The 27954-nt window shown below is 40.9% G+C and overlaps 1 protein-coding gene across 2 annotated transcripts in view; it reads left to right on the forward strand.

Moving 5' to 3' along the window:
• CBLN4 (cerebellin 4 precursor) overlaps positions 1–27954 on the forward strand; it is a 40071-nt gene that overhangs the window by 7585 nt on the left and 4532 nt on the right. The window contains exon 2 of one of the 2 annotated variants that reach the window (XM_020811038.3): positions 6306–6422. The exons of the other annotated variant lie outside the window; for it this stretch is intronic. Coding sequence (XP_020666697.1) covers positions 6306–6422 — 117 coding nt within the window. The remainder of the gene's footprint in view (positions 1–6305; positions 6423–27954) is intronic. 2 annotated transcript variants of the gene reach the window in all.

The following is a 27954-nucleotide window of genomic DNA, read 5'->3' on the forward strand; positions in this document are numbered from 1 at the left end:
CAATGAAATGAGTGATGATTAGCTGCCTGAAGCATTTTTTTCTGCCATGGGAGGAAGCCTTTCCTCGAATTAGTACTCTAATGAGAAGACCCTCTCCTCCAGCCACTGGGTATGACTACCAGTTTGATTTTCATTGCTTTTTTAACCTAGTGTCACACCTATACTTGATCTCTTGTTTTACTGACGTAAAGGCTGTTGTCAGCCCCCTGGATGTCTGTGTTAAGCCCTCCAATAGGCTTGGGTACCATGCCCAAGGCAATGGAAAGATCAGCAGGGGTTCTAGTCAGGGTTTTCTTTGCACATGGAAGAGATATTTCAAACTTAATAACCTCGGAACTGCAGAGCTGGAAGGAACCCTATGGATTATCAAGTGCAGCTCCTGTCATGGAGGCACAGTGGGGAATCGAACTCCCAACCTCTGGCTTCACAACCAGATGCCTAAACAGCTGAGCTATCGAGCAGTTCTTTTATCTTGGTACCTTTGTTTCTGTGTGAATCTTCATCTTTCCTTGCCAAGTGCATTAAAGAATAATGAATATTTGAATTACCTGCTTCCTCTCCAACCCTGAAATTTTATACCATCTTTGCCTGATAAACAGTTCTGGACAATTAAAAAAAAAAACTGTCCTGCTTGCAACATTTTAAAGATACAGTTAAGATATTACTTGACCCAGAACCTCCTTCTGTTCAGTTGCTCATTTTCAGAGGACCTTAGTTTAAAAGTGTCCTTTGGGAAACTTAAGATGCCAAGCAAGGAGAGATGATAGTCCCAGGATGTGAAATGGGCATCACTTTATTATTTAAAGATATGAGCCCAACACGTTTTGTATTGTTTTGTATTTTTAGCCTTCTTCGGGGGCATTGATATTGCACTTATATTGAATTTGTCTCTGAGGCTTTATGTAGGGACAGTTTCCCACTCCTTTTTGGATAAATGGACCAATGAAACACTTGGAGAAAAAAGTGTCTTCTAGCAGGGCCTGTTTGAGAACCAACAGAGGACTTTGACCCATTTAGACGAAAGAAAGTTCAGAGTACCATAAAATGATTAAAATAAGAAAAAATGAAAGAGGTCTCTTTGACATTATTAAAGACTCCAGTGGGTCTGGTTATTTCTTGGATGGGAGACCACCAGGTAACCCAAGCGCTCTCCAGATAGGGCTGAGAAAGCATCCTATAAGGAACCGTGGAAAGTCACTGATAATCTGGATTGACAGTATGGAGCTATCAAGTTCAAAATCTGCTTAAGAAAATAAATAAGTCTTTAGGTGATTGTAAACACAGAGGTTTATTGAACAGCATAAATGCTCAGGGAGGTCACAAATGTGAGGCTCTAAAGCAGTGGTGTCGAACTGTGGCCCTCCAGATGTTCTTGGACTACAACTCCCAGAAGCCTTCACCACCACCTCTGCTGGCCAGGATTTCTGGGAGTTGAAGGCCAAGAACATCTGGAGGGCCACAGTTCGACACCACTGCTCTAAAGGATCCCTAATTATATAAGATGCAGGCCTAAGGGCTTTAAAGGTCAAAGAATCATTTCTTCAAGCAGGTTAGACATGGCTAAGCCCCAATGAAATCTATAAATTTGATTGCCCAGATAAAGAATACAGCTTCAAGCCACTTATTTGGAAGTACACACTTCCCTTGAAATCAATGAGGCTCATTTTAAGGCCTGTGTTTAGGACAGCAGAATAAATTCCATTAAAATCAATAGGGCTTAAAGCGGCCTGACTTTCTCTGGATTGTTCCCATTTGTTACAACAAACCAGGCAAGCATGTGGGAATCTCACAGTCGGATGCAGAAAAGGCAAAATGCATGTTTGGAAAAGTCACTACAGGATCTGATTTTTTCTCTCTCTCTTCCTGATTACACCAACAATTCTTTTTGATGCCAACCAAATGGGTGTACAAATGGGTGAAAAGTTACATCTACCTAGTTAGCTTTGAGTACATTTCAGTATTCCTCTGCTCATAACAAATTACATAATCTATCAGGGAACTTATTGGAAAACAAGAACATCCATGTCTCAGGTAAAGGCAACAGGAAATTTCCCATGGAGGAGGGAAAGGTGTATAGTGATAAACTAGCACAATTCATTTGCATAGCTAACACCTGAACAACATAGTGTGCCTCTCTGTGTACATTGAGATAATAAACAAAATTGAGGATTTGGAGGAAAGTGTTCCTGTTGCGAAGACAGGAGCGCCTGCCGTGCTCTGGTCCATGGGGTCACGAAGAGTCAGACACGACTAAATGACTAAACAGCAACAAACAACAACAAAAGTCCCCATGGACACTTGTGTGTGTGTACTAGTCTCATTTGCAGAGAAGAATCAAGCTGGAGTGATGTGGTGGTTAGAATATTGACTAGGACTAGGACACTCATAGCTGAAGATCCACTCTGCTACAATGCCAAGTTTGGCAGTGGACGAAATTGGCAATTATAGGCCCGTCGCCAGTGTTTCTTTCCTAAGCAGGTGGCGTCCGTGGTCCGAACCGCCTTTTATCATCTTAGGCGGATAGCCCAGCTGTGGCCCTATCTCGATGTGGGGGCCCTCACTACCTTGGTACATGCGCTCATAATCTCAAGATTAGACCACTGTAATGCGCTCCACGTGGGGCTGCCTTTGAGGCTGCTGCGGAAACTACAGGTGGTGCAGAATGCTGCGGCCAGACTCCTCAGTGGTGTGAAAAAATTCCAACATATTTCACCCACTCTGGCCGCATTGCATTGGCTGCCCATCCGATTCCGCATCGACTTCAAAGTGTTGATGCTTATGTACAAAGCCCTAAATGGTTTAGGGCCTCGATACTTGGCGGAACGCCTACTTCCACCAAGTTCTACCCGTGTCACTCGTGCGAGTCAGGAGGTGAGGCTGAGGAGCCTAACGCCGAGGGAGGCCCAGAAAGAAAAGACAAGAAATCGGGCCTTCTCGGCGGTGGCTCCTCGCCTCTGGAATAACCTTCCACCTGACATTCGCGCGGCTCCCTCGTTGGGTATTTTAAAAAAACAATTAAAAACACTGATGTTTCGGCAGGCCTTCCCCTCAACCAGTTCCTGATTTTCCCTCTTTTTTCCTCTCTCCTAGTGTCTGTTCCATCTTGTCCAAAATTTGTCCCCTTTTAAAAATTGTTTTAATTATATTGTATCACACTTGTTGTAAGCCGCCTAGAGTGGTCTTAAGTGACTAGATAGGCGGGATATTAAATAAATAAATAAATAAATAAATAAATAAATAAATAAATAAATAAATAAATAAATGAATAAATAAATAAATAAATAAATAAATGCTCACTGGATGACAGTGGATCAGTTTCTTTTCATCTGCCTGACGGTGTTCTTGCAGGGATAGCAGCAGAGTGGGTAGAGACTTATATGCTGCTTTGAGCTTATTTAAAGAAGAGCATGGTATAAATGTAAAAGAAATAAATTGATGATAAGATGGTGGCACTGCTGGTGATGGAGCAGAAGTAGTATTCAGTTGGAACTGTGTCCTTCATGTCATATATGCAACAAATGATATGTGCTAACAGAAGTATATGCACAAAGAAATGAACACAACAGTAGCTGCCTAGAGTGGTCGCAAGACCAGATAGGCAAGATATAAATCAAATAAAAATAAATAAATAAATATTAAAATAGTTGTGAAAGGATTTAGGATATACATGTGGAACCAGGCATTTAAACTTATGCTTATTTCATTCTTGTTGGTGAGAATGAAACATTCCAAACATTTCCACCCCTCTGAGAGACATTGTAAGAAATTTTGCCTAGTTTTTTTTTTAATCGTTTGGCATTTGTAATGGCCAGGTTGGTTGTAGGGTAAAATGAAGCATATTTATAGATCTATTTCTGCTCGGAAGACAAAGTTAATTTTAAAAGTCCCTAGCATGCAAAACCCTGAATCTAACTCTCTGAAATCTGCCAGGTTTACTTCTTTGTTTAGGGCCCTTTGTTTTTGCTAAATTTCATGTTTATGACTACAAAATAAAAAATGTCTGTTTTCCAGTGCAAATCAATGAGAGGTTTAGCAGAAGTGAATCAGATCCAGAGCGCAAATCCAATCAAATGGGACACAATTTTTTTTTCAGATTAAGTTGGAATACATTCCAAAGTCCCTGAATTGGCTTCCAGATCAGATCAGGGGACCCGTACGCACTGTGTGGACACAGGCATGTCGCCTGCTCAACAGTGACAATCAGCCAGCTTGGAGCTTCACTCCCCCGAGATCATTTGGTCCTCTGGTCTAGCAAATGCATGGCATTTGCAAGTCTGTGATCTGAGGCATTTTAGAAACAACGACCTCTGGCCCATGAGGATATACTGTCAGAGGCATTGTATTGTGTCACTGCAATGCTGATAGAAGATCCCACATTTGTGATGTGCTGCTGACTCAGTAGTGGATATTCAGCATGACACTTTGTTTACGCCTGTCTAGCTACTGTAATGAGGCTGACATCACTACAGTATTGTGCTGGAAATGGATTTTAAATATAGGAGCAACCCATTCACTGGAATGAGGTAGCTCACATAGCAAGATTTTTGGTGAAGTAAGGAAACATTTATTTATTTATTTATTTATTTATTTATTTATTTATTCATTCATTCATTCATTCATTCATTCATTCATTCATTCATTCATTTATTTATTTATTTATTTATTTATTTATTTATTTATTTATTTATTTATTTATTTATTTATTTATTTATTTATTTATTTATTTATACCCCGTCCATCTAGACACGAGTCTACTCTGGGCGGCTAACAATAAAAACAGAATAAAAACAGTGTAATAAAACAAAAAGCAACAATAGTAATATGGTTCAAGATGGGGGAAAAAAAATAAAAAAAATCAGGTGATGATAGGAGGGAAAGCCTGCCTAAAGAGGCAGGTCTTAAGTTGGCTCTTAAAAACATCCAGCGAGGGAGCCACACAGGTCTCTGAGGGGAGACTGTTCCAAAGGCGAGGGGGCACTGCCGAGAAGCCCCGGTTTCTTGTTCTTTCTCTCTGGGCCTCCCTCAGCGTTAGGCCCCTCAGCCACCCTTCCCAGCTAGAATGATTGATTCGGGTAGATCTAGGTGGGAGGAGCCGTTCTGCTAGATATTGAGGTCCTAAACCGTTTAGGGCTTTATATGCCATTGTTAACATTTTGAAATCAATGTGGAAATGAACGGGCAGCCAATGCAAGGCAGCCAGAGTGGGGGAAATATGCTGATATTTTCTCGTCCCACTGAGAAGTCTGGCCGCCGCATTCTGCACTGTTTGAAGCTTCCGCATCAATCTCAAAGGTAGCCCCATGTAGAGTGCATTGCAGTAGTCTATTCTCGAGATTACAAGCACATGGACCAAAGTGGTGAGCACCCCAACATCAAGATAGGGATGCAGCTGGGCAATCCGCCACAGATGGAAATAGGCGGAGCGGACCACTGATGCCACCTGGGTTTCCATGTTGAGCGCCGGTTCTAGATGGACCCCAAGCTGTGAACCTCACTCTTTGCAGTGAGATTCACTCCCACAAAAAAGAGGGAGCTTCCCAAACCACCAATGGAAGGGTCACCCACCCTCAGGACTTCTGTCTTGTCTGGACTCAGCCTCAATCCATTCTCCTGCATCCATTGCAGTATAGCCTCCAGACAGCACTGAAGGGACAAAACGGCATCCACTGTGGTTGGAGAAAAGGAGATGTAGAGCTGGGTGTCATCAGCGTACTGATGGCACAACGTCCCACACCACCTGATGACCCCACCCAGCGGCCTCATGTAGATATTAAACAGTATAGGGGAGAGAATCGAGCCCTGCAGAACCTTCTCCCCAAGCTGTACTCTCTGAGGATGATCCTCCACGAAGGATCAGAGCCAGGCAAGCGCCAGACCAACAATTCCCAGCTCAAAGTAGGTAAAATGCAGACCAGAGATAACAAAAGTTCCTTTTGGGTTATTTTGGGACATTTAATCATGATACAGAATCTGAAAATAAATCCTAGTAATTTCCCCATGTCTTTAAAAACAAAACAAAACCAAGAATGTTTAGACCTTCAGCCACAGTGGGCCAGATCAAGCTTGTTGAAAATTTTCAGCCACAGCAAAAAAAATAATTTGAAACACCATACGTAAGTACAAATGAATTTGGAGGTTCTTGTTTGGTTGGTCAGTTGTTCTAAAGCACACATCAGCTTTATATGTAAATAAAGCACCTGACATATTTTAACGTATGTTGTCTCTTTTGCAAATGAATTTTATTCTTTCCTCAAAAACCTGAATGCTCCCATTAATTATTTTCTTTTCTTTTCTTCAATTTATAGATCCTAGTAAATGTGGGCAATTTCTTTACGTTGGAGTCTGTCTTTGTAGCACCAAGAAAAGGAATTTACAGTTTTAATTTTCATGTAATTAAAGTCTACCAGAGCCAAACAATCCAGGTATGTTGATTCAAAACAAACATACAAGCAAATATCTGTGCAATCATGTTTGTTAGTATTTTCTGCAGTCATTCATTCTTTGGATAGTTGGATAATGGCTCAAAATTATTATTGTAAATAGAAATGGCATAAAAAGCAAAGATGTTGATGAATTAGGAAATGCCTTCAGGTCATATAGTATGTACAAATGTGTGATAGAGTATACACTATACAAATATATTTCAAAGAAATTGGAAAAAAGTTGCTAAATCTTGGTTTGACTAGTACAGTTAAATTCCAATGAGGTTTTTAGATTGTAATGAAATGAGGCATGTGCTTAAATCTCTACTCTTGAAAGCAAAAGCAGAGATTGCGGCAAAAAGGATGAAACTGAGGCTGTCATACTTTGGGCACATCATGAGAAGGCAAGGTTGTCTTGAAAAGATGATAATGCTGGGAAAGACTGAAGGCAGCAGCAAAAAGAAGGAGACCAAATACGAGATGAGTTGGCTCCCTCAAGGAAGCCACAGGTTTGAGATTAAAAGAACTGAACCAGGTTGTTGAGGACAGAATGTTTTGGAGATTGCTCATACATAGGGTCACCATAGGTTAGAAGTGACATGACAGCATGTAACAGCAGCAGCAACATTGAAAGCAATGGGTTTTAATACATGTGTGGCCCCTTGGCCTTGCACGTTAATGATTACTGACGAAAGTAAAAATTGTTATTATGTATCAAGAGAATAAGATACCTGAAAGAATTTCAAAATAGTAATTCCTTGTATGTACTCATATGCACCCATAGAAATGTGGTAAGCTCACAAATTGTATAATTTGTTTAAAGAAAATTTTCATATGTACGGAAAAACTCTTCATGGGCATTATACTGAGACCTCTCTTCAGTCTGTCTAGCTTTTGATTTGACATGCTGCCCCATTTTCAAGTGTGATGCAACTGAAGTAGCCTAAGACATCATACTGCCTGAGGTCAAACAGTAAAAGGGGAACTCCCACAGCAGCCAAACCACACAAGTCAAGGAGAAAATCCATCTCAGTTATTTGGGCACATGATGTGAAAAATCCCATGAATGCCTCTCTCCATCTCTAGAAATAAGAAATCAAAGAGGTAATAACTTGCTTCAAGAAAATAAAGTGTAACTGAACCCGGTAACACTTTGGTTGTTGTGGGTTTTTCGGGCTCTTTGGCCATGTTCTGAAGTTCTTCCTAACGTTTCACCAGTCTCTGTGGCCAGCATCTTCAGAGGACAGCAAGCAGAGCACAGAGATCTGTCCTCTGAAGATCCGGCCACAGAGACTGGCGAAACGTTGGGAAGACCAACCTTCAGAACACAGCCAAAGAGCCCGAAAAACCCACAACAACCATTAGATCCCGGCTGTGAAAGCCTTCGCGAATACCAGTAACGATTTGCTGCCCTTTCATGACACTCACAGCTACTTTATCTTACCTAAGAGTAGGGCCAGCTCTAACTGTTTTGCAGTCATCCAGTGAGAGTAATGTGAAGTATCCCTGTGTCTTCCAGGTAGTTTTGTTTTCTACAGGCCCTCAGCCCGTAGCACAACTCCGTAACTGTTATTGATGCAGGCTGAACACACTGCAACATGCTCAGAATAGTGACAGCACAATTGGTTGAGGGCTAATGGAGAGAGAGGGACCCTTAAAATGTCCTTGAACATTGGGCATACTATTTTTTTAAAATTGCATGTCTTAGAATTCCCCAGTCAACGTAGCCACAGCCAAGCTGGCTGGATAATTCTGGGAGTTGTCATTTTTTTTAAAAAAAGAATATTTTCCAAGCTCTGAATCTGTGCACATGTTAAACGATACAGAAGTCATGTCATTGTTTACTATGACTTCAAGATTTTTTATTTCATTTGCCCAAAGATTAAATCCTTGGAGCACTCCATGCAGCAAACTGGAAAGAGAAAGGGAATTCCTTCAGAAAGAGCATGGATAAATCATGAAATTTGCTGCCGCAAGATGTAACGATAGCCACAAATTTAGATGGCTCTGAAACAGGGATAAGGCAAGTTTATGGAGGACAAAGAGATCAGTGATGGTGGCTGTTTCATACCGTTGGTTATCATTAGAGACAATATGCTTCTCATTATTTGCTGAGGAAGTTGTTTAGAAATGTGATATTGCACTCATGACCTCTTTCTGCACTTTCTGCTAGGTATCTAATTGGGTGCTGTGGTACAGAGGACTAAATACAGTTTTTAGTCCCAGCTAGAGCAGACTACTAAATGCAAGGGACTTATACAAATGCTGACTTAACAAGTCACATTTATTCAATGGGTCTACTCTAGTGGGGAGTGACAACTGGATTTTGCCCAGTGTGCTGAACTAAGCAGGCCTTTGTTCTAATCCAACAGGGGTCTTTGCCTACACAATAGCGCTATGAAGAACCTTTCGATCTCATGTCAGCATAATCATTTAGAATGAAATGTCATTGGGTTCTGATACTTGTTTCAGAAATGGATCACTGACTCAGCATGTCTTTCTAAGGAAAGATAGTTAGGACTGGATATAATGATACTCTGGAGCAAAGAGTGACATTTTTGTGTCAAATATAGAACGTGGGGGTCAAGTGCTGATCGAAATAATTTGTTCTGCACAGAGCATATAATTTACTCTAGAAATTCTATGCCATAAAATGTGATGGCAGAGTTTTTTAGTGGTTAGAGAAGTTCATGATAGGCAGGTAACAAAAGTAAATGAAAACTCTATGCTCACAATCTGTTAACTAAGTAATAGAAATAAATAACCCTGGTTTGGGAGTATCATGTTATAAGTTCACCAAGTTACCTCTAATACACTGTTTTTAGGATAGCAAGGACATAATTATGGTCCTTTTGCAAATGTTGCTACATTTTCTAAGTAACTTTTTTTCCTTATTTTACCCTGGCATTATTTATTCCGGATTAAAAATGCTTTCTTGCAGCATTTTGAGATTCTGCTTGCTAAGTTTTAGCCACATTTTAAAGAACATTTTAAAAAAAAGAACACAAAGGTGATGGAAAATAGTGAATATTGCAAAGAGTAACACAATAAACAGATGATTTTTTGTAGCGGTGATGGAAATGAGTTACTTTTAAGTCAGTGGGGAAAGATATGTAACTGGTTAGTGAACAGATTACTTTAAAAGTAACTTTTAAAGTTCAGTGAAGGATTCTTAGCTTCTTGCACCATATTCTATATGATGTATACCTAATTTTCAAACTACAAATATTTTCCCAGATATTTGTACCAATATACTGACATAAAACAGCATAATCAAACATATTGAAACAACATAAAAGTGAAGGTAAAAGAACATCAGCTTAAAGTTTAACATTAAAAAGAAGAAAAGTCAACAATTATTAAAAATCAGTAAAAACAATTTCATCTTAAGCCAATGAATGTATGATAAACTGCAAAATATGTCACCATTAAGAATTCTTAGCTACAGAATTACTCATGTTGCCCTCTTAATGAAAGATTGTATGAAATTAAAACATATTAGGGCCCACATGAGATAAAATAGTGAAAAAGCTAATGGGGACAAGCTGATAAAACACTGGATGTGTTTTAAGTAAGAGCGATCTGTCCTGCTACTTTTGTGAGCTGTAGGGGAGGGGATATCAATAATCAAAAGAGATAGAAATTGGATCAATCTGAAGTGCTGTCTAGCTCCTTCTCATGGGAAAAGGAACGTCTATGTGAATGGAAGGACCATTCAAATGTGAGATAAAAGAGATAGCACCAAAATGAAAAACTGTTTCTGTTTTGCACTCTATGTAATGTATTGTAGCGTTTTTACTAATTAGAATTGCTTATTTATATTGTTACTGTATTTTATTGTTGTTAGCCGCCTAGAGTGGTCCTCACCGACCAGATAGGCGGGGTATAAATAAAATAAAAAAATAATAATAAATAATAAAAACCTTTTAAATGTAGTGTGAAACACTCCAAATTCCCATGTCTTGTCCCAACCAGACTCTTTAAGACACACAATGCCAGCAGGGAGCCGTTCCTGAGTCTGACACCAGTTACCCTGACTGCACCTGCTGCTAGGCACATGAACACAGACTCTAAAGCTGATATCATCATCATCATAGGCATCTTGACAGACTATGGTATTGTGCTCTGCATGGAGGACTTGGAACAGCATCTAGTGTGGCTGAGAAGGCCAATTCGAGAGTGACAATCCCTTCCGCACTGAAGACAAATACAATCTGTCCCCTGTCCAGCTCCCTGATTTTGCTGCTTTTGTGACTGCCTCTTTGCCTCAGCCTGCTGTACAAGGGTCTCTTCAAATTGGGAGAAGTCATGATGCACTGCATGCCTCCAAGCTGAGCACTCAGATGTCAGGGTTTCCCATCTGCTGAGATCCATTTCCAAGGTCTTGAGATCCTGCTTGCAGATATCCTTGCATCGCAGCTGTGGTCTCCCTCTGGGGCGATTTCCCTGCACTAATTCTCCATACAGGAGATCCTTTGGAATCCAACCATCAGCCATTCTTGCAACATGCCCGAGCCAACGTAGACGTCGCTGTTTCAATAATGTATACATACTAAAAATTCCAGCTCGATCTAGGACTACTCTATTTGGAACTTTGTCCTGCCAGGTGATACCAAAAATCCGTCAGAGGCAACGTATATGGAATGTGTTCAGCTTTCTCTCCTGCCGTGCATGAAGGGTCCAGGACTCACTGCAGTACAGGAGTGTGCTCAGGACACAGGCTCTATAGACCTGGATCTTGGTCTATGCTGTCAGCTTCTTATTGAGCCATACTCTTTTTGTGAGTCTTGAGAACATGTTAGCTGCTTTGCCAATGCGTTTATCCAGCTTGACATCTAGAGAAAGAGTGTCAGAGATTGTTGAGCCAAGATACGCAAATTCATGGACAACCTCCAATTCTTTCATGGAGATGGTAATAGAGTGAGGTGAGTCCACGCCCTGGCCCATGACTTGTGTTTTCTTCAGGCTGACTGCTAGTCCAAAGTCTTGGCAGGCCTTGCTAAAATGATTCATGAGTGGTTGGAGATCTTCGACAGAGTGGGCAAGAATGGCTGCATCAGCGAAGAGGAAGTCCCACATGCATTTAAGCTGAACTTTGGTCTTTGCTCTCAATCTAGAGAGATTAAAGAGCTTTCTATCTGATCTAGTCCAGAGATAGACACCTTCAGTTGCAGTTCCAAAGGTATGCTTCAGCATGACAGCAAAAAAGATCCCAAAAAGTGTTGGTGCGAGGACACAGCCCTGTTTCACTCCGCTTCGGATGTCAAAGGGATCTGATGTTGAGCCATCAAAAACTACAGTGCCATTCATTCCCTCATGAAAAGACCTTGAGAAAAAAAAGACTGAGGGAAGATATGAAGATAGGATAGCACTTTTTAAATATTTGAAAGACTGTCATACAGAGCAAGGGCAGGATCTGTTCTCAATCATTCTAGAGCGCTGGACACACAACAATGGGTTCAAGTTACAGGAAGCCAGATTTTGGTTGAATACCAGAAAAAAACTTCCTAACTGTTAGAATGGTATGGCAATGGAGGTGGTGAGTGCTCCAACACTGGAGCCATTCATGAGAAATTTAGACAATCACCTGGCAGATATGCTTTGATTGGTGTTCCTGCACTGAGCAGGGGGTTGGACTTGATGGCCTTATAGGCTCCTTCTAACTTCATTATTCTTCTACTGTATGATTTTAACTTCATTTTACCCCACCTTTCTCCCTATGCAAGAATCAAAACCTTTTATTTATTTATTTATTTATTTATTTATTTATTTATTTATTTATTTATTTATTTATTTATTTATTTATTTATTTATTTATTTAAAAGAATTTGCAAAACCCATCTCAATGTTCTTAATATTCAGGAAGTTGCATATATCTGCGGTCCTCACAAGTCAGTGTTACAGGCTAACACATCACTAACAGCACCTAGCACTAGGCTTTGAAACTTATAATTGTAGAATTTGAAAGGATCCCAGTACAGACGTTGCTGGAAGCAACCAAGCATCAGTTCATCCAGGCAAAACATGTGTTAAATGGTTCAAATATAGCGTCTACCAGCTTTTGGGCCAGTGTGCTCTGAAATAACTGAAACTTCTGAACCGTCTTCAGAGGCAGCCCTGTATAGAACAAACATCACAAGAGAAGTTTCAGTGCATCTGGTTGATCAATTCCAGGAAAAAAAAATACAAGACTATAGACCAGTTGTTCCCAACCTTGGGTTCCCAGATATCATAATCATCTTAGACTTGCAGAGCTGTTAGGGACCCTATGGCTCATCAAATCCAACCTCCCTCAAGGAGGCACAGTGGGGAAACAGCTCCCAACCTCTCTCCCTAAACCACTGAGCTGTCTCTTCTTGGACTAAAACCCCAAGAAGCCTTCACCACTAGCTGTGCTGGTCAGGATTTCTGAGAATCACAGTCCAAGAATATCTGGAAACACAAGGTATAGACAGTCCTTCTCTAAGACCCAGCCTGCTGCCAGTTGGGTTTCTTTTATAGTCTTAAAAAGCACTGCAACTTTTAAATACCCTTTCACCATAATGGAGTTGTTGTTGTAGATATTATTAGCATCCTTGAATACTACATCTGGAACGTTATCTATAGCCAGCATTCTAAAATGCAGATAACATATATTTATATCCAGAGAGCACAAAATGGAATCAAATGCCTGCTTATAAAATTGGTTTATTTCAGCCTATGGCTTTTAACAATGACCTGTCACTTTTGCCAGTATTCCAGCAAACACCCTGATGAAAAGCTTTCTAGCTGTCTGGCTTGCTAAAATGTCATTGTGTTCTATGACACAAGATTAAAAGTGCCCTTTTGTTCCTACTTCAGTTTCATTACAGATTTTGAAATGAATATGCTGTCATCATGATCAAAGGTATATTAAATACCATATGTGGGCGCACCTCAAGATCCACCTTTTAGATACACAATGGTTGAAGTTGAAGAAAACAGAAAGATTAACCAAGATAGGGTTGAAGTCATGTCTCTGGGATAATGGATGGTCATGGGCAGTTGGTAATTTTATTTCCTCTCTTCTAACGATTGCTGTTCTAATGTGCATATATTCTCACAGTGGTGTGAGAATTACTTCCCAATGATCTTGTCTTGGGTTGTTCAAGGTTTGTCCTAGATGGGGCATTTGTTCTCTGTCTGTACCTTGTTCATTTGCTGTGTTGTCATCAGTGTTTCCCCCTACATCCACATGATCCGAGGTTCGTCTAGACATTTGTAGGATTTGTCTCCCCCTGAAGAATGGTTTATTGTTTACTTTGTTTTGCATGTATGTGGCGGGGGTAGAATTGAGCGTAATGGTGCTTTCTAGAGGAAGTTTATTTCCACAGTCAGAAGTTCTAGTTGGAAACTTTTAACTAGGTTGTAGTTAATTTTGAAGTCAAACAAAGAAGGCATAAACGCTTCCTTTGGTGATTTTGTGGGGCATGCAACTTTATTGCCTTGTGTGCAAGTTGAGTGAATGCCAAAATTGCCTGTAATTAAGTGCAGTTTGACTTTAATGACTAGTGATTTGTCATCCCTGCTGTACATGCAAAGTTGTGCAACAGGATTTCAGCCCATATGGACTACAACTCACACCGTCCTTTACCATTCACAAGGGCTAGGTTTTCTGGGGACTGAAGTACAAGAACATCTGGAGATTCCAAGGTTCTTGTTCCCTAGTTCAAATGAAGGAATTGTGCCAGTTTCTGGAATGGTATGTGATGCAATCATAGCACATTACCATGGTCAGAGCACGTTACCATAGTCTTTCGAGACTGAAATTTAAATCTAAAAAATGTGATGCAATCATAGCATCTAAGGTTCAGCAGAGGCATGCGAACACAGTTTGAAGACCTTAATGTCAAACTAGACTTGACACAGAGTTCTATGTCCCTCCTTTGACTTTTAAAAAAAATACATATGAAAATTATACTTGCAAGCAAGGCCTACCCTAGAAGAAATAGCATGGTGGATGAGAAGTGTCTTCACACACATAGCTTTGGAAAACCATGTAGCAGGTTTATTGGGGCTGGGAGAGGCTTCATGTTTTCCATTAAAAAGATCCATGCATGTGTGTATCTACCTGGAGGCCACAGCGTGCAAGTTTTGTTTGGGTGGGCTATGTCTGACAATTCTTGCCATGGGGCTCCTCCTTCATGTTCCCTTATAAAGGTATATGGGAAAGGAATCAAATTGTCTTTCTCTTGGGTAGGTAAAGGTAAAGGTAAAGGTTCCCCTTGACATTTAGTCCAGTCGTGTCCAACTCTAGGGCTTGGTGCTCATCCCCAATTCCAAGCTGTAGAGCCAGCATTTGTCTGTAGACAGTTTCCGTGGTCATGTGGCCAGCGCGACTAGACACGGAACGCTGTTACCTTCCCACCGTGGTGGTACTTGTTTATCTACTCACATTTTTACATGCTCCAAATGGCTAGGACAGCAGGAGCTGGGACAAGCAACGGGAGCTCACTCCGTCACGTGAATTTGATCTTACAACTGCTGGTCTTCTGACCTTGCAGCACAGAGGCTTCTGCGGTTTAACCCACAGCGCCACCACGTCTCTTGGGTACCACCTCTGAATTCCAAATTCCTTCTGTCAGTGCTTTTTTTTTTTTTTGCTTATTTTGGATCAAGTGTCACAGGCCATCTGTTTGTGGCCTGCTGCTGACCTTTTCTACTACCCACTTGGGAAAGATTTGTCCTTGAGATTTGGCCTCATACCACTCCTGTGCCTTTTCCTATAGTCAGCACCCCAGAAAATTGCTCTCCATTGGTACCTTGCCTGGAAATCTTAGTTGACATTCACACACTCATTCACTCACTTTAGCTCTTTTCCTGGTGTGCCTGGATATCTTTCCAGATAGAGAAGTCATCACTGGCTTCATCACAGAGGCTATCCTTAATGTTTTCTTGACCCTTTTCTTCTTGTACCAAACTATGTAGTTTGGGCTACTTGGCCTGGGTCAATCTCATCTGACCATTCTTATTTCTATTGCTTCTCCGACAGAAAGGAGTCACCTTACCATGATAGATTTGATTCTTTTTTATATTAGCCTGTCTAACAAACAGGCCCCTTCCTCCTTTCCAAGGACACACTTTACAACCAGCTTAAACTTGACCAAAGGAGTAAAAATAATTCATTTACCTGATACAACCTAAATGCACACCAATCCTTTAAACAATCACTAAAATTTTAAATTAGCATCTAGTATATTTCAGATAGCAAGATGCAAAATATTTATTTTGTAATGGCTGGGGAGAGGTCTCATGTCACTACAGTTACATGCTGAGATTCAGTGTCACCTATTCAAATATTTCATACCCTCTTTTATGAAAATGTTAAACTGAACACTGGACATTTGGGGAGCAACATCTGGCAGGGGCCAATGACACAAACAAGAGCTGAAGCAGGTTGTGGCTTGTTTGGCAGAGGCTGGGGCAAATAGTTCCTGTTGCACTCCTACCCTTGTGACCCAACGTCTTTCCAGTATTGGATGGTTTGGGCAAGACTCTAGTGCAACAGATTCTAGCTACTAGGGATGAGACTTTTGGATCTCTTTGACTACAAATCTCATAGTTCTCCATTCAGAGAGACACCTAAACAGGATCACTTTGAAGAAAGGCATACACTTTAAGGCTTTGAGATGTAAGCTCTACAGAGACTTCCTGTTCCTACCTTGGCGTTAGCTGAGGGCTTCATTTCTGAACAGAAAGACTGGCCAAGCGAGACCTATCTAAGCCTCAAGGCCTTCAATTTAAGCCTTTCTTCCTGGTGATCTCTGTTTAGGTGTCTGTAAGGTGCCTGTCTGTCAGGTACAACTCCAAGAATGATGAATTATGGGATTTGTAATCCAGAAAATCCAAAAGTCCCATTATTGCTAGCTGCTCCCTGGCTTTTCTCTAGCAATGTCTCGGAAAATGACCCCGTTTGACCCACTTGCTTCACTGCTTTCAGTGTATTCCTCTGCCAGTTACAGGATCTCAGTGTAGTCTCTCTCTTGGTGGACGAGTGGCTCCCAAAGGATGTTTTTCAAGGAACTGCTGATAGGAGTTGCATGGAGTTGTAGGCCATAAATCATTATTATGGCCAGAGACCAAACAAAATGACTCCTGCTGCAAGGTCCCCTCCCTTAAGCTCCAATACCCCCTCCTCAAGTACAAGATGTAGTCTCTCTGTTAGAATGGAATTCACTGTGTACTGTTTTCTCCTAGGCTGTAGCTTTAGATTCAGTCTTCTTGTCTTGCCACTTTTTTAAAAAAAGTTTCGAAAATTAGCTTGGTTCCAAAATATAGAGCTGTAGTAACCAAGGGACTAAGCCTAAAACCACCTTGTATGCAGTTGTGTTTTGGAAATGACATGGAACTGAGATCACAACTACCATGGTAGGGCTTCTCTCAATGTTTTGATTGGGGTATTGGTGAACATGTATTTTAAAAAGCTGTCTGACATACAGAACAGATAATAGAAAGCCATGCAACAAGTCATTGCACAAATATTCAGGTATTAAGAAAAAGTTCATTCTCCTTTCTGAAGAAGTAGGTTTTTAATATGGTGGTACTGTGTATGCGTAGAAGCGTAATGAGGGTGCTGATGTCAAAATTTTGCAGCCGTGATATATGAGGAAGTGGCTTCTAATACACAAAAATCTCACAATGACAGAAGTCCATTCATGTAGCTGCTAGGAATGGGATTTTGGAATTAAAAGACCTCCATAATTCATCAAGAACCTCCTAGACAAAATTATGGGGAGCAAAAGACCTGAAACTTGAAGGTAGTAGAGCAGCCCCCTTACGTCCATGCTGTTCCCACACCTTCTTCTTCCATCTGTTAGAAAAGCACCCTGCTTCCCTACTGCAGTCGTGAGATCCTCTGAGACCCAGAAAGGTTCATAGAACATCTGGTTCCGACAGAGGCTTCTTCCATGGACACTCATACTTCACAGTTGTTTCCAAATCTTAATTCTTTGCATGAGCATGTATTGTTCATCCGCTGGAATAAAAAGTGTGCCTATGCAGAGTTATTCATGCACTGAAATGTCCCAATCTGAGAATACCTGCCAAAGTGCAAATCATACACACTGATACTACTTTTACATTTCAGTTAAACCATTTCGATGAAACATGATTTATATGGATCAGCCGTTCCCAACAATGTTGGCACCCCATTCTTTATGATTCTAAGATACCCTCATGCCTCCCCATCTTTTCTTTACCTATCCCCTTTCAGCAACAACAAAGAAATGCACTCTACAATTTACCGATTTTGAAATAAGCACAAACAGTAAAAACACATTATAAATAAAAACTGAACACAATAGTTTTTCTTCTCATGAAAAGTTAATAAAAAGCTGTCAGCCTACCACAGATATATATTTAAGTGGCTAAATATATTATTTTTCCTTACTATGCCCTACTTGGAATTTTTCATTCCACCCAAGGGCCATGCCCCCTAGTTTGGGAACAAATTTCATAGACATCTATATGGATATTTGATGACTTGCATTCACTGTATAGAGACTTTACCTGACTGTTATGTGTCTTCTGCGGTTCTGTGCATTCACAGAACTGAGTGGGTTTCTTCCTCTTCCAGTGAATGACCAGAAGCCAACTAGTGTTGTGTAATGTTTATTTAACTTGCTTAGGCTGAGAGTTTGTTAACCACCTTTTATCGGAGTTCGATTGAGAGCATATTATCCTACTGTCTTTGTGTATGGTTCACGAGCTGCACAGTGGCAGAGAAAAAGGCAATTCAAAGGGTGATTAAGACGGCCCAAAACATCATTGGCTGTTCACTCCTCTCTTTGGAAGAATTGTATCAGAACACATGTAAGAGGAAGATATCTAACATACTGAAAGACTCCTCTCATCCAGGACATCATCTCTTTAAATTATTACCATCGAGAAGGAGATTCAGGGTATTGAAAGCAGGGACAAGTAGATTCAAGAACAGCTTCTACCCAAGTGCAGTATTGAGTTTAAATGCGGGGTCATAAGTTTTTGGTGGAATTTTAATTGCTGGGAGAAACGGGGTATCTATATTTGTATGGTGAGTGTTGTGTATATTTTAACTTTTTTTGTAGTGGTGTTGTCCAGTTTTACCTTGGGGAAGAGCACCTCATTTCGTTGCACCCACTTGTGAGTGCAATGACGAATAAATTTCTTATGTCTTATGTCTTAGGCTAATTTTGCCTAATAGGCTCCTTGTATCTCAGTTGTGGGCCTGATCAAGCACCTTATTGTGCAACCGAGATGTAGCCCAGCATCTGGTCAGTTAGAAACAATTCACCAAAGCAAGTTATGCTAACTTTGATGTTTTCTGGCCAATGAATGAAACCCTGACTATTTTCAAGACATTGCTTGTTTTATGACAAAAGAACTTTGCCAATTTGCCAGTAGGTGCTGCTGTAATGTTTAGCTGCACGAACCCACAATAACACGACACAGGCATTATAACAGATTTGTTGGGTCCCGAAACTGCAGTAAAATGTAGAACAAAGATCCGTGGACCAGCTGTAGGGCTCCTGCCTTTGTTTGACTATAGATCCCATCAATCTTAGGCAGCAAAGCCAATGGTGTGGGATGATAGGAGCTTCACTTCAAAAATATCTGAACAGCTGCTAGTTATCTATCACTGATGGAGAGGGAATAAAGGACAAATTAATATATTACAATCCAGATGTGAAACTGTAGATGGCGTTTTAGTTCTTCATTTGTATGAGGTTCGTGCTTAATTAAATTTTCCTACGTTTAGAGCTCTGATGTGAAAGGGGATATTTTGGGAAGGTGCGTTCTTCTCCCTCCCAACCTTCCCGAATCTTGTCTCCATGCTATTTCACTGCTATTTGGATTCAAGAGATCAGTTAGCACTTTGGTCCTGTTTCTAAAGCAGGCCTGCTGTCTTTTCCTTAGAGAAAATTATGGACAACACAAGCCATACTCAGGTATACTCAAAAAAGGGTTAAAGTGAAACTGTTCTAGTTCCATCCTCGGTCTGCTGCTGTCTGCATGAGAAGAGAGCTTGGCTGCAGAGGAAATGTTCTGCTAAACCCTCATGCTCTCCACATGGTTGGGGACTGTGGAAAAAAAACAGGGCACCTGATCGTGGAGAGAGAGGCTCCACATCAGCAGAATGGCTCCTCTTTTAGACTTCCCTTTTCTAGGTGGAGTGATTGACAAGCAAGGGGTTTGATTAGAACTCTCTTCCTACTTTTCAATTACAATGGTGCCTCACTTTACGGTTGCCCCGCATTACAACAAATCCGCTTAACGACAATCTTTTTGCAATCGCAATTGCGATCACAAAACAATGGTCTAAATGGGGGAATTTCGCTTTGCGATGATCGGTTCCCTGCTTTGGGAACCGATTCTTCGCAAAACAACGTTTTTCTAACAGCTGATTGGCGGTTTCAAAATGGCAGCTGGGTAATTAAAATGGCTCCTCATTATATAGGCAGCGAAAATGGCCACCGTATGGAGGATCTGGACGGTGAGTTTTTACCCCTTGGAATGCATTGAATGGGTTTCAATGTGTTTCAATGGGATTTTTTTTCACTTTATGATGTTTTTGCTTAACGTCGATTTTCCTGGAACGGATTATCATCGTTAAGCGAGGCACCACTGTATTGTTTGTAATGACTGAAGGGGCCTATATGGGCAAGCAGACCTGACTTGTTGATGGCATTGTTAAAGGGCAAACAAAGAGCATCTTTCTGCATTAGTGGGAACTTACAGGAGTGATTATTGCCATTAGCTTTAGCCGAAAGCTATTGAGCAGTGAGGACATTCCCATCCCACCTGGTTTGCTCTCAGTCTCCTGTCCAAATTTCACTGACTACATTAAGACCCATAGCTTTCCCTAGATAGAAGAAAATGATCTTTATTGTTGATGCTGTGTTGCTGTTCCTGGACTTCTATTTAAGGTACAAGGGTATTGGAAAAATAGGTCCCTTGTTTACAGTCTGAAATAGGGCAGTCCATTCTGCCACTGCTCTCTACTGTATTGTGGGCCAAACCTGTAACTTATTTTAATCCATCTATCTTTCACTGCAAGCCGTTACTATTTTAAGGGTATCTTTTTGTTTGGTTGTTTCCTTCTGCCCCTACTTCACAATCACAAAAAGTGCAAGTGAAAATGTAAACCTAGGAAAAGGCCATCCTTTTGATGGTTTTTATAGATTAAGTGAAATAACATATCATGAAGCATGCCATGCCAGTGAAACGGAATGGAAGAAAACTGTAATGCTGCACGTGGTTGCTTTTAATGCCAGTTTTTCAAAGTGTTTTTAATCTGTTTTGAAAGTACTAGTATTTTTAATTTTTGCAAATGTTGTAATATATTGTCTCTTTATGTGTGTGTTTTAAAATCCACTTGGGAATCACTTTGTGTTGCTGTGCTAGAAGAAAGGCAGCATAGAAATGAAATTAGGTGAAATAAATGTCATTAAGAAATCCCCATCCCTTGATGTCAATAGAAGGATCAATGCCCTAAGATTAATAGTATGATTGATGGAGGGAGTAGGAATTTTAGATAAGATCTCAACTGTGGATGCAGAGATTAAACTGCTTGCCTGACATTATGGTCTTTATATTCCATTTCCCCATATTTATGCTTACATTTTTAAAAAAGGCATAAATTGATAGGATCCTGAAAAAGTTCCTTTTTGTAACAAGCCTTCCAGATTTCTCCAGTAGCAAAGCCAGTGGCCACAACAGCTGGGAGATTCATGAAATTGAAGCCCCCCAAAAGGAACCTTTTCATACTCTGATAATGATGCAATTAGCATTGCATGCAGTTTGTATTGCTGAAGTTTGAGTTTTTTTGTTAAATTCCTCCTTTTTAGTATATTGCAGAAATACAGAGGCCCACAGAGGAAAGAAAATAACTTCAAGTTCCTCAGATAGCCCACCCCTTTTCTCATTAACTGGCACTTATGGTCTCCATATTACAGTCTGAGACATTTGCAGTAGAAAGAATAAAAATGTTTCATTACTTAAAGTTGTTGAACAGAGAACAGCAAACTAACAAACAGCTGGCAACTGACTGACTTCAACAGACAACTGAAAGAGAAAAAGAATTCTCAGCAGAGAGGTGGGGTTCTCTTTGAATTCTGAGGCCGGAAGGAACAATTGGTTAAGGCTGGATAGAACTGACAGTCACCCCAGACTTGAAAGGTTTTCCCCCCTCCACTCACTCTACATACAGATGCAACTCCAACAGTCTGGCCTTAAGAAAAATGAAAACATCTTTCTCTTGTACCTTGACTTGTGCCGCAGAGGACTTCCATGACCTGACTCCTCTGTACTACCCGGCTTTCAAAGGAAAGCAAACACTGATCTGAAAGAGCACCCTCCCTGTTTGACTGAGGAAAGTGAATTCCTCTTTCACCTCAAGGAGCAAAGGATCAGTGAAAGAAAGGCTGTTGACGTTCCTAAAAGTGCAAGAAAGAGGAATAGGATGCAGGAGATGAGGATCTGGGCATATTTAAATTCCCTTGAAATGTCAACTTTTTCAGGGAAAATGGAACATCCTAATCATTTCCTTTCATGTGTGTGAAACATGTACAGTGGTGCCTCGATTTACGAAATTAATCCGTATTGGAATGGTGTCCATAAATCGAAATTTTCGTAAGTCGAAGCACCATTTCCCATAGGAATGCATTGAAAACCGATTAATCCATTCCGGCCAAAGGAAAAAATCACCAAAAAATAAACAAAAATAAAACACTGCAAGCCCCTGGACCTGCAAAATAATAATAATAATAATAATAATAATAATAATAATAATAATAATAATAATAATAATAATAATAATAATAATAATAATAATAATAATAATAATAATAATAATAATAATAATAATAATAATAATAATAATAATAATAATAAAAAACATGAACATAGCCCCAACAGCCCAATTTCACCCTGCAAAAGCCACAAAAGCAAAAAGCAGCACCTTACCTCCACTGTCGCAACCGCTGCAGCCTCCAGGAGGCCTCTCAGACTCCAGTTGCCACTGCTGGGCATGGCCTCCACCGCTGCTACCAGGCCAGGGCTCCAGCTACCGCTGCTGGGCCTCGGCTCTGCTGCCGCTGCTGGGCCAGGAATCCAGCTGCTGCTGAAGGGTCTTGGCTCCACTGCCACTGCCGGACCAGGGCTCTAGCCGTGGAAGCGTGGGAAGCCGAAAGCTGCCCCGACCGCCGCGGCAGGTGCCGGCTTCCTGCACTTCCAAAGCTGCTTCGACCGCTGCACCGGGTGCCAGCTTCCCGGGCTTCCAAAGCACCGGCACCCATCACGGTGGTCGGGGTGATTTTGGAAGCGCGGGAGGCTGAGCCTCCCTTTTCCTAACTGTTGGGGCAAAGAAGCAGCCTCTTCGCCAGCAATGGTTTGAATTATCCACCCTTTCCCCCTGCCTTTTTGTGTCCATAAGTGGAAGCTCCAGGCCGCAAGTCGAAGCAAAACTGTGCGGCCAGAGCTGTTCGTAAGTCAACATTTTTGTAAATCGGCATGTCTGTAAGTCAAGGCACCACTTCAGCTGGAAATACTGGCAATGTGGCAGATATATGAAAATACATATTTTCATAAATAAATATTGCTCTCAGGCTTACAGTATGCAAAGACAGGAAGAAAGGAAAAGGAGATGGGGAGAAAAGGAGGAGACTAGAAAATCCAGGGACCTTTAACTTAAGGTCATATAGTTCATTGTAAGTCCAGTTATGATGGACACAAACTTCAACACACAAACTGGGAAGCAGCTAAGACCCCTTTCCCTCATGCTTGGAGTTTATCTCTGGTTGCTCTGATGGTCTTGTTCATGTGGAGAGCATCTGTGCAAACAAGAACCTCTCCTGTTCAGAGTTGTCACATTCTATATGAGGAAAACAATGATAGAAAGGTATGGGTCCAGTTACTTCCTTGCTCATGTATAGGACATACTTGAGCAGGGCTTTAGCTGGGAAGGTATTTAGAGGCCATCTAATCTATCTGCAGAGCTTGGAAAAGCAACTGTTGCAACCTCTTCCTGTGGGGAATGAAAGGGGTGACCCAGACTCTTGTTAATGATGCCGAGTGTTGGCACAACTGTGTTATTTCCCCCCTTTATGCACAGACCCATTGATTGCCACCATTGTCATTTAGCTACCCAATTGCCTCTCAATCCGGTTTCCTGCTACTGAGGCATTTAGAGGCTATATTGTTATTTGTTTGTGTGCTTTAGACAGTTGTTCCCTAAATTGCGTCTCGGACCTGGAGTTTTCTGTATTCCTTGACTAAATTTGTGTTCTATTTCTACTTTTTTCATCGGGGGATTTCTTTTTTAAAAAAAGTTCTCATCTTTTATTGCTTACTTTTATATGCAACCACATTGGCGTCTTTGGGGATTTTTTTATGTGCCTTTTCTAATTTTTGTATACATTTTATTTGGATTCTGTAATATAGCTTCAAAATAATGTGTATGCCCAGAAAGGAGATTTGACCCTTCTGACCGTACATTTTATTTTCCATCCAGTAAAATGTTTCATAATCAATCAATCAATCAATCAATCAATCAATCAATCAATCAATCAATCAATCAATCAATCAATCAATCTCTCTCTCTCTCTCTCTCTCTCTCTCTCTCTCTGTCTGTCTGTCTGTCTGTCTGTCTGTCTGTCTGTCTATCTATCTATCTATCTATCTATCTATCTATCTATCTATCTATCTATCTATCTATCTATCTATCTATCTATCTATCTATCTATCTATCTATCTATCTATCTATCTATCTATCTATCTATCTATCTATCCATCCATCCATCCATCTATCTATCTATCTATCTATCTCTTTTGGAAATTAAATATGATAATGTTGAACCTTCTGGGAAGTTTTCCCAGAGGCTAACACTGTTTCCAGAAAGTTAGGCAACGTTTATGCGTTTTACTAGGCGTGAGCATAATTTGTAATTAAATCAAGAGTAATTTCCTTCATTGCTGGCCTCCTGTCCACTCCTATGCATGTCTGCTCAGATGTAAGTCTCACTGAGCTCAGTGGGGCTTTCTGTATGGTAAGCGAGTAGGGGGTTATGGCTTTTGAGGACATTTGTGTGAAGGTATGAAGGAGCCCATGGAGTGTAGTGGTTAGATTGTTGGTCTAGGACATAGCAGAAAAGGGTTCAGAACCTCAACCAAGAAAACCATGGGTGACCTACATGGCAGTGTTGTTGAGAGGGTAAAAAAGGAGAGAGAGAGAGCCATGTGCATTGCTTTGAGCCTTCAGGTGAATGGAATATAAATGTAATAAATAAAGGAATAAATTTAGGATCATACGATTTATTGAGCCATCATGCAGGTCTTAAAATAAAAATGGGCACACTGTGAGAAAAATCCCCCCATGCTGTTGGACAACAACTTCCATCAGCCTTTGTCTGCATTGCTGTGGTAAAGGATGCTGGGAGCTGTAGTTGTTTTTTACACATCTGGAGGGTTGCGCTTTACCCACCTTTTGTTTAGAGAAAACTCAACCCTCAGATGGGCACATCAATTCTCCTTCTTGGTCCACCTGAACTACTGTGGAACTTTCCGACTTCTTTGCAATGGAAAAGAAAAATCTGAGGGGCTGCGGGTAGGGGAGGGAGAGGAATACAGCCTTCTCAATCCCCAGCCTAACCCCTGATCTATAAACCCATGGGAGGAAGGGAAGGAAACGATTTTTATTAGACTAGACATATTCATAAAGGTCGCTTTTGTGAGAAGTCACACTTTTTTAGCGAGACCTGTTGTAAGAAGGCGTATATCTCACAGCACACAGAACTACAAACACATTTTCCAATGCAAATCGCAAGTATACAGTTGAAAGAATATGCACACACACATTATTTAATGGGTGGGATATGTATGCCTTAGGCAAACTGCACACACACATGCACACATTGGGCAAAGTGTGTAAATAATTATGTCTTGCAGTCAAGTCTCTGTACAAGACTTTGTTCATGAACTGATTTTGATCCCAATTACCTCAGGTAGCCATGTCAAGGTCGACTCAACCTGCCAGTCTTCTGAGGTCAGCACCCAGCATGCTGGCAAGGTGGGGGAGCAATGGGTAGCCTGCATAATTAACTTGTAAACTGCCCAGAGAATGCTTTAAGAGCTATGGGTATATAAGAGCAACACACTTCGCTTTTCCAAAAAGATTTTGCAATTTCAAAAAATTGTTTACAGAAATACAGGCAGGATCCATACAAATGATGTTGTGGCATTATGAGGTGAACGAGATACTTGAATTAATCAATCCCACTCCACGAAGACTTGACAGTTACCTATTGTGGTTGATAGGATCTAGCAGGGTTGGGTGGGCTGAGAGCGGGGGTGGGAGGTGATAACATGCCATCTGGTTGTCTTTTTCTTTCTTTCTTCTTTAGGGTCTTTGTTATAAGTATTAGTATTTCTATTTTCCTCTGTGTTTTCTATTTTATTAAATTGTAACATGCCCAGAGTAGTGCTATGGTACTAATGGGAGTGGGATATAAACTGAACTAATTAATAATTATAATATTAATTAATTCAGTAATTAATATAATAATTAATTGTTATGGCAGGGGATGGTACCTTCTGCACCCTCTCCTGAAGAGGACCTCTGTGGACCCAGAGATGCAGTATGTGATAACTACAATCCCCTTGAAAATACAGTTCTAATAACAGGACACCTGAGTAGCTCAGCTGTTTACGTCTCTGGCTTTGATTCTCCACTGTGTCTCCTTGACAGGGGCTGGACTTGATGATCCAGTTCTTCAGTTCTATTATTATTATTGTTGTTGTTGTTGTTGTTGTTGTTGTTGTCAGCATCATTATCATCATCATCATCGTCGTCGTCGTCATCATCATCATCATCATCATCATCATCACCATCATCATCATCATCATCCCATTTTCAGGCAAGGTGCTTGAATGTGCGGTGGCTGGGCAGCTTCAGAACTGATCATCTAGACCACTGGTTCTTAACCTTGGGTTACTCAGGAGTTTTGGACTGCAACTCCCAGAAGCCTTCACCACCAGCTGTCCTGACTGGGGTTTCTGGGAATTGCAGTTCAAAAGCATCCGAGTAACAAAGGTTAAGAACCACTGATTTAGACCAGTGGTTCTTAACCTTGGGTTACTCAGGTGTTTTTGAACTGCAACTCCCAGAAACCCCAGCCAGCACAGCTGGTGGTGAACGCTTCTGGGAGTTGCAGTCCAAAAACACCTGAGTAACCCAAGGTTAAGAACCACTGATCTAGACTTATTTTAGTCCGGTTTCAGGCCAAGATTCAATACTGAAACAGCCTTAGTTGTGCTAACTGATGATCCACTCCAGGCTAAAGACAAAGGGAGTGCCTGAACCTCTTGGTGTTTTTTTAAACCAATGATCATGATATCGTCTTAGTGCACCAGCTACGACCCTTCCTGGACAGTGAAAACTTAACCACAGTAATACCTGCCCTGGTAACTTGCTTCCCCCAAGATCAAAGTCCATATTTCTTTGGCCAGATTTGACCTATTTTGCTTCTAGAAGCAGCAGTTTTCTGCTCTTGGGACAATGGAGTTTTCCCCAAGACCCCCACTCCAAAAACAAAAACAAAACTGAAGTGGCCATCTGAATGTTTCCTGATTGATGTTTTAAGTGACTCTTTCCAGCCATTTCTGAGCCAGTAGGCAAGTTCACAATGTGAGCTGGGGGCTTGAATCTGATCCTCACCTTCTCCAATCATGTCCATCCCTGATATGTCACTTCCCTTATCAGAGTTTCTCTATGCATATTTTTCTTGGGAATATAAGAGGGAAAGAGCTGGTTAGATAGCTTGGTGGTTTAGGTATCTGTTTGCAGGACCAGAAGTTGGGAGTTCTCTCTGTGCTTCCAGAGAGAAGAGCCAGCTTGTGTGGCCTTGGGCAAGCTGCACAGTCCCAGGGCGTCCCCAGAAGAAGGGAATAGTAAACCATGTCTGTGTATTAACTACCTGGAAAACCCAGAAAAGAACCATCATAAGTCAGAATTGACTTGATGGCATATGATTATACAAGAGGGAAGGTTTAGTTGTTATGATGTCTTCCATGTGGGCTTCCTAGAGGCAAGCTGTTGGCTTCTCTATGAACTGAACGGTGGACTAGACAAGCCTTTGCTCTCATCCAACATGACTCTGTTTATGTTCTTAATACTCAATGAGCTGCTGTTGTTTTTTTAAAGGCAGAGAGCGTTATTCATATTAAGCCCAAGAGGAGGATGCATTTTGTAAATACACTTTTGTATAAGGAAAAATAAACAAGCAATTTCCCACATACTTTAGTAAAGAGATGCAGAAAGCTCTGACAACGTGTTTGCTGGAAAGAAACCAGGGGAGGAAAAAAGAAGACTGCATCTCCTGTCAGTCAACTGATCTCAAAATTTAGGATAATCAACCAAATGTTGAAAGGGTTCTCAGCTGTTTCTCCTCATAATTGGTCAAATCCTTTCTCTTTCCCTCTCAAGCAGCAACAGATCAGAGAATCAATGTCTGTGAACCTGTGTAAAAGTTGTGGGAAAGAG

Source organism: Pogona vitticeps, chromosome 4, assembly GCF_051106095.1.
Source record: "Pogona vitticeps strain Pit_001003342236 chromosome 4, PviZW2.1, whole genome shotgun sequence".
Taxonomy (NCBI): domain Eukaryota; kingdom Metazoa; phylum Chordata; class Lepidosauria; order Squamata; family Agamidae; genus Pogona; species Pogona vitticeps.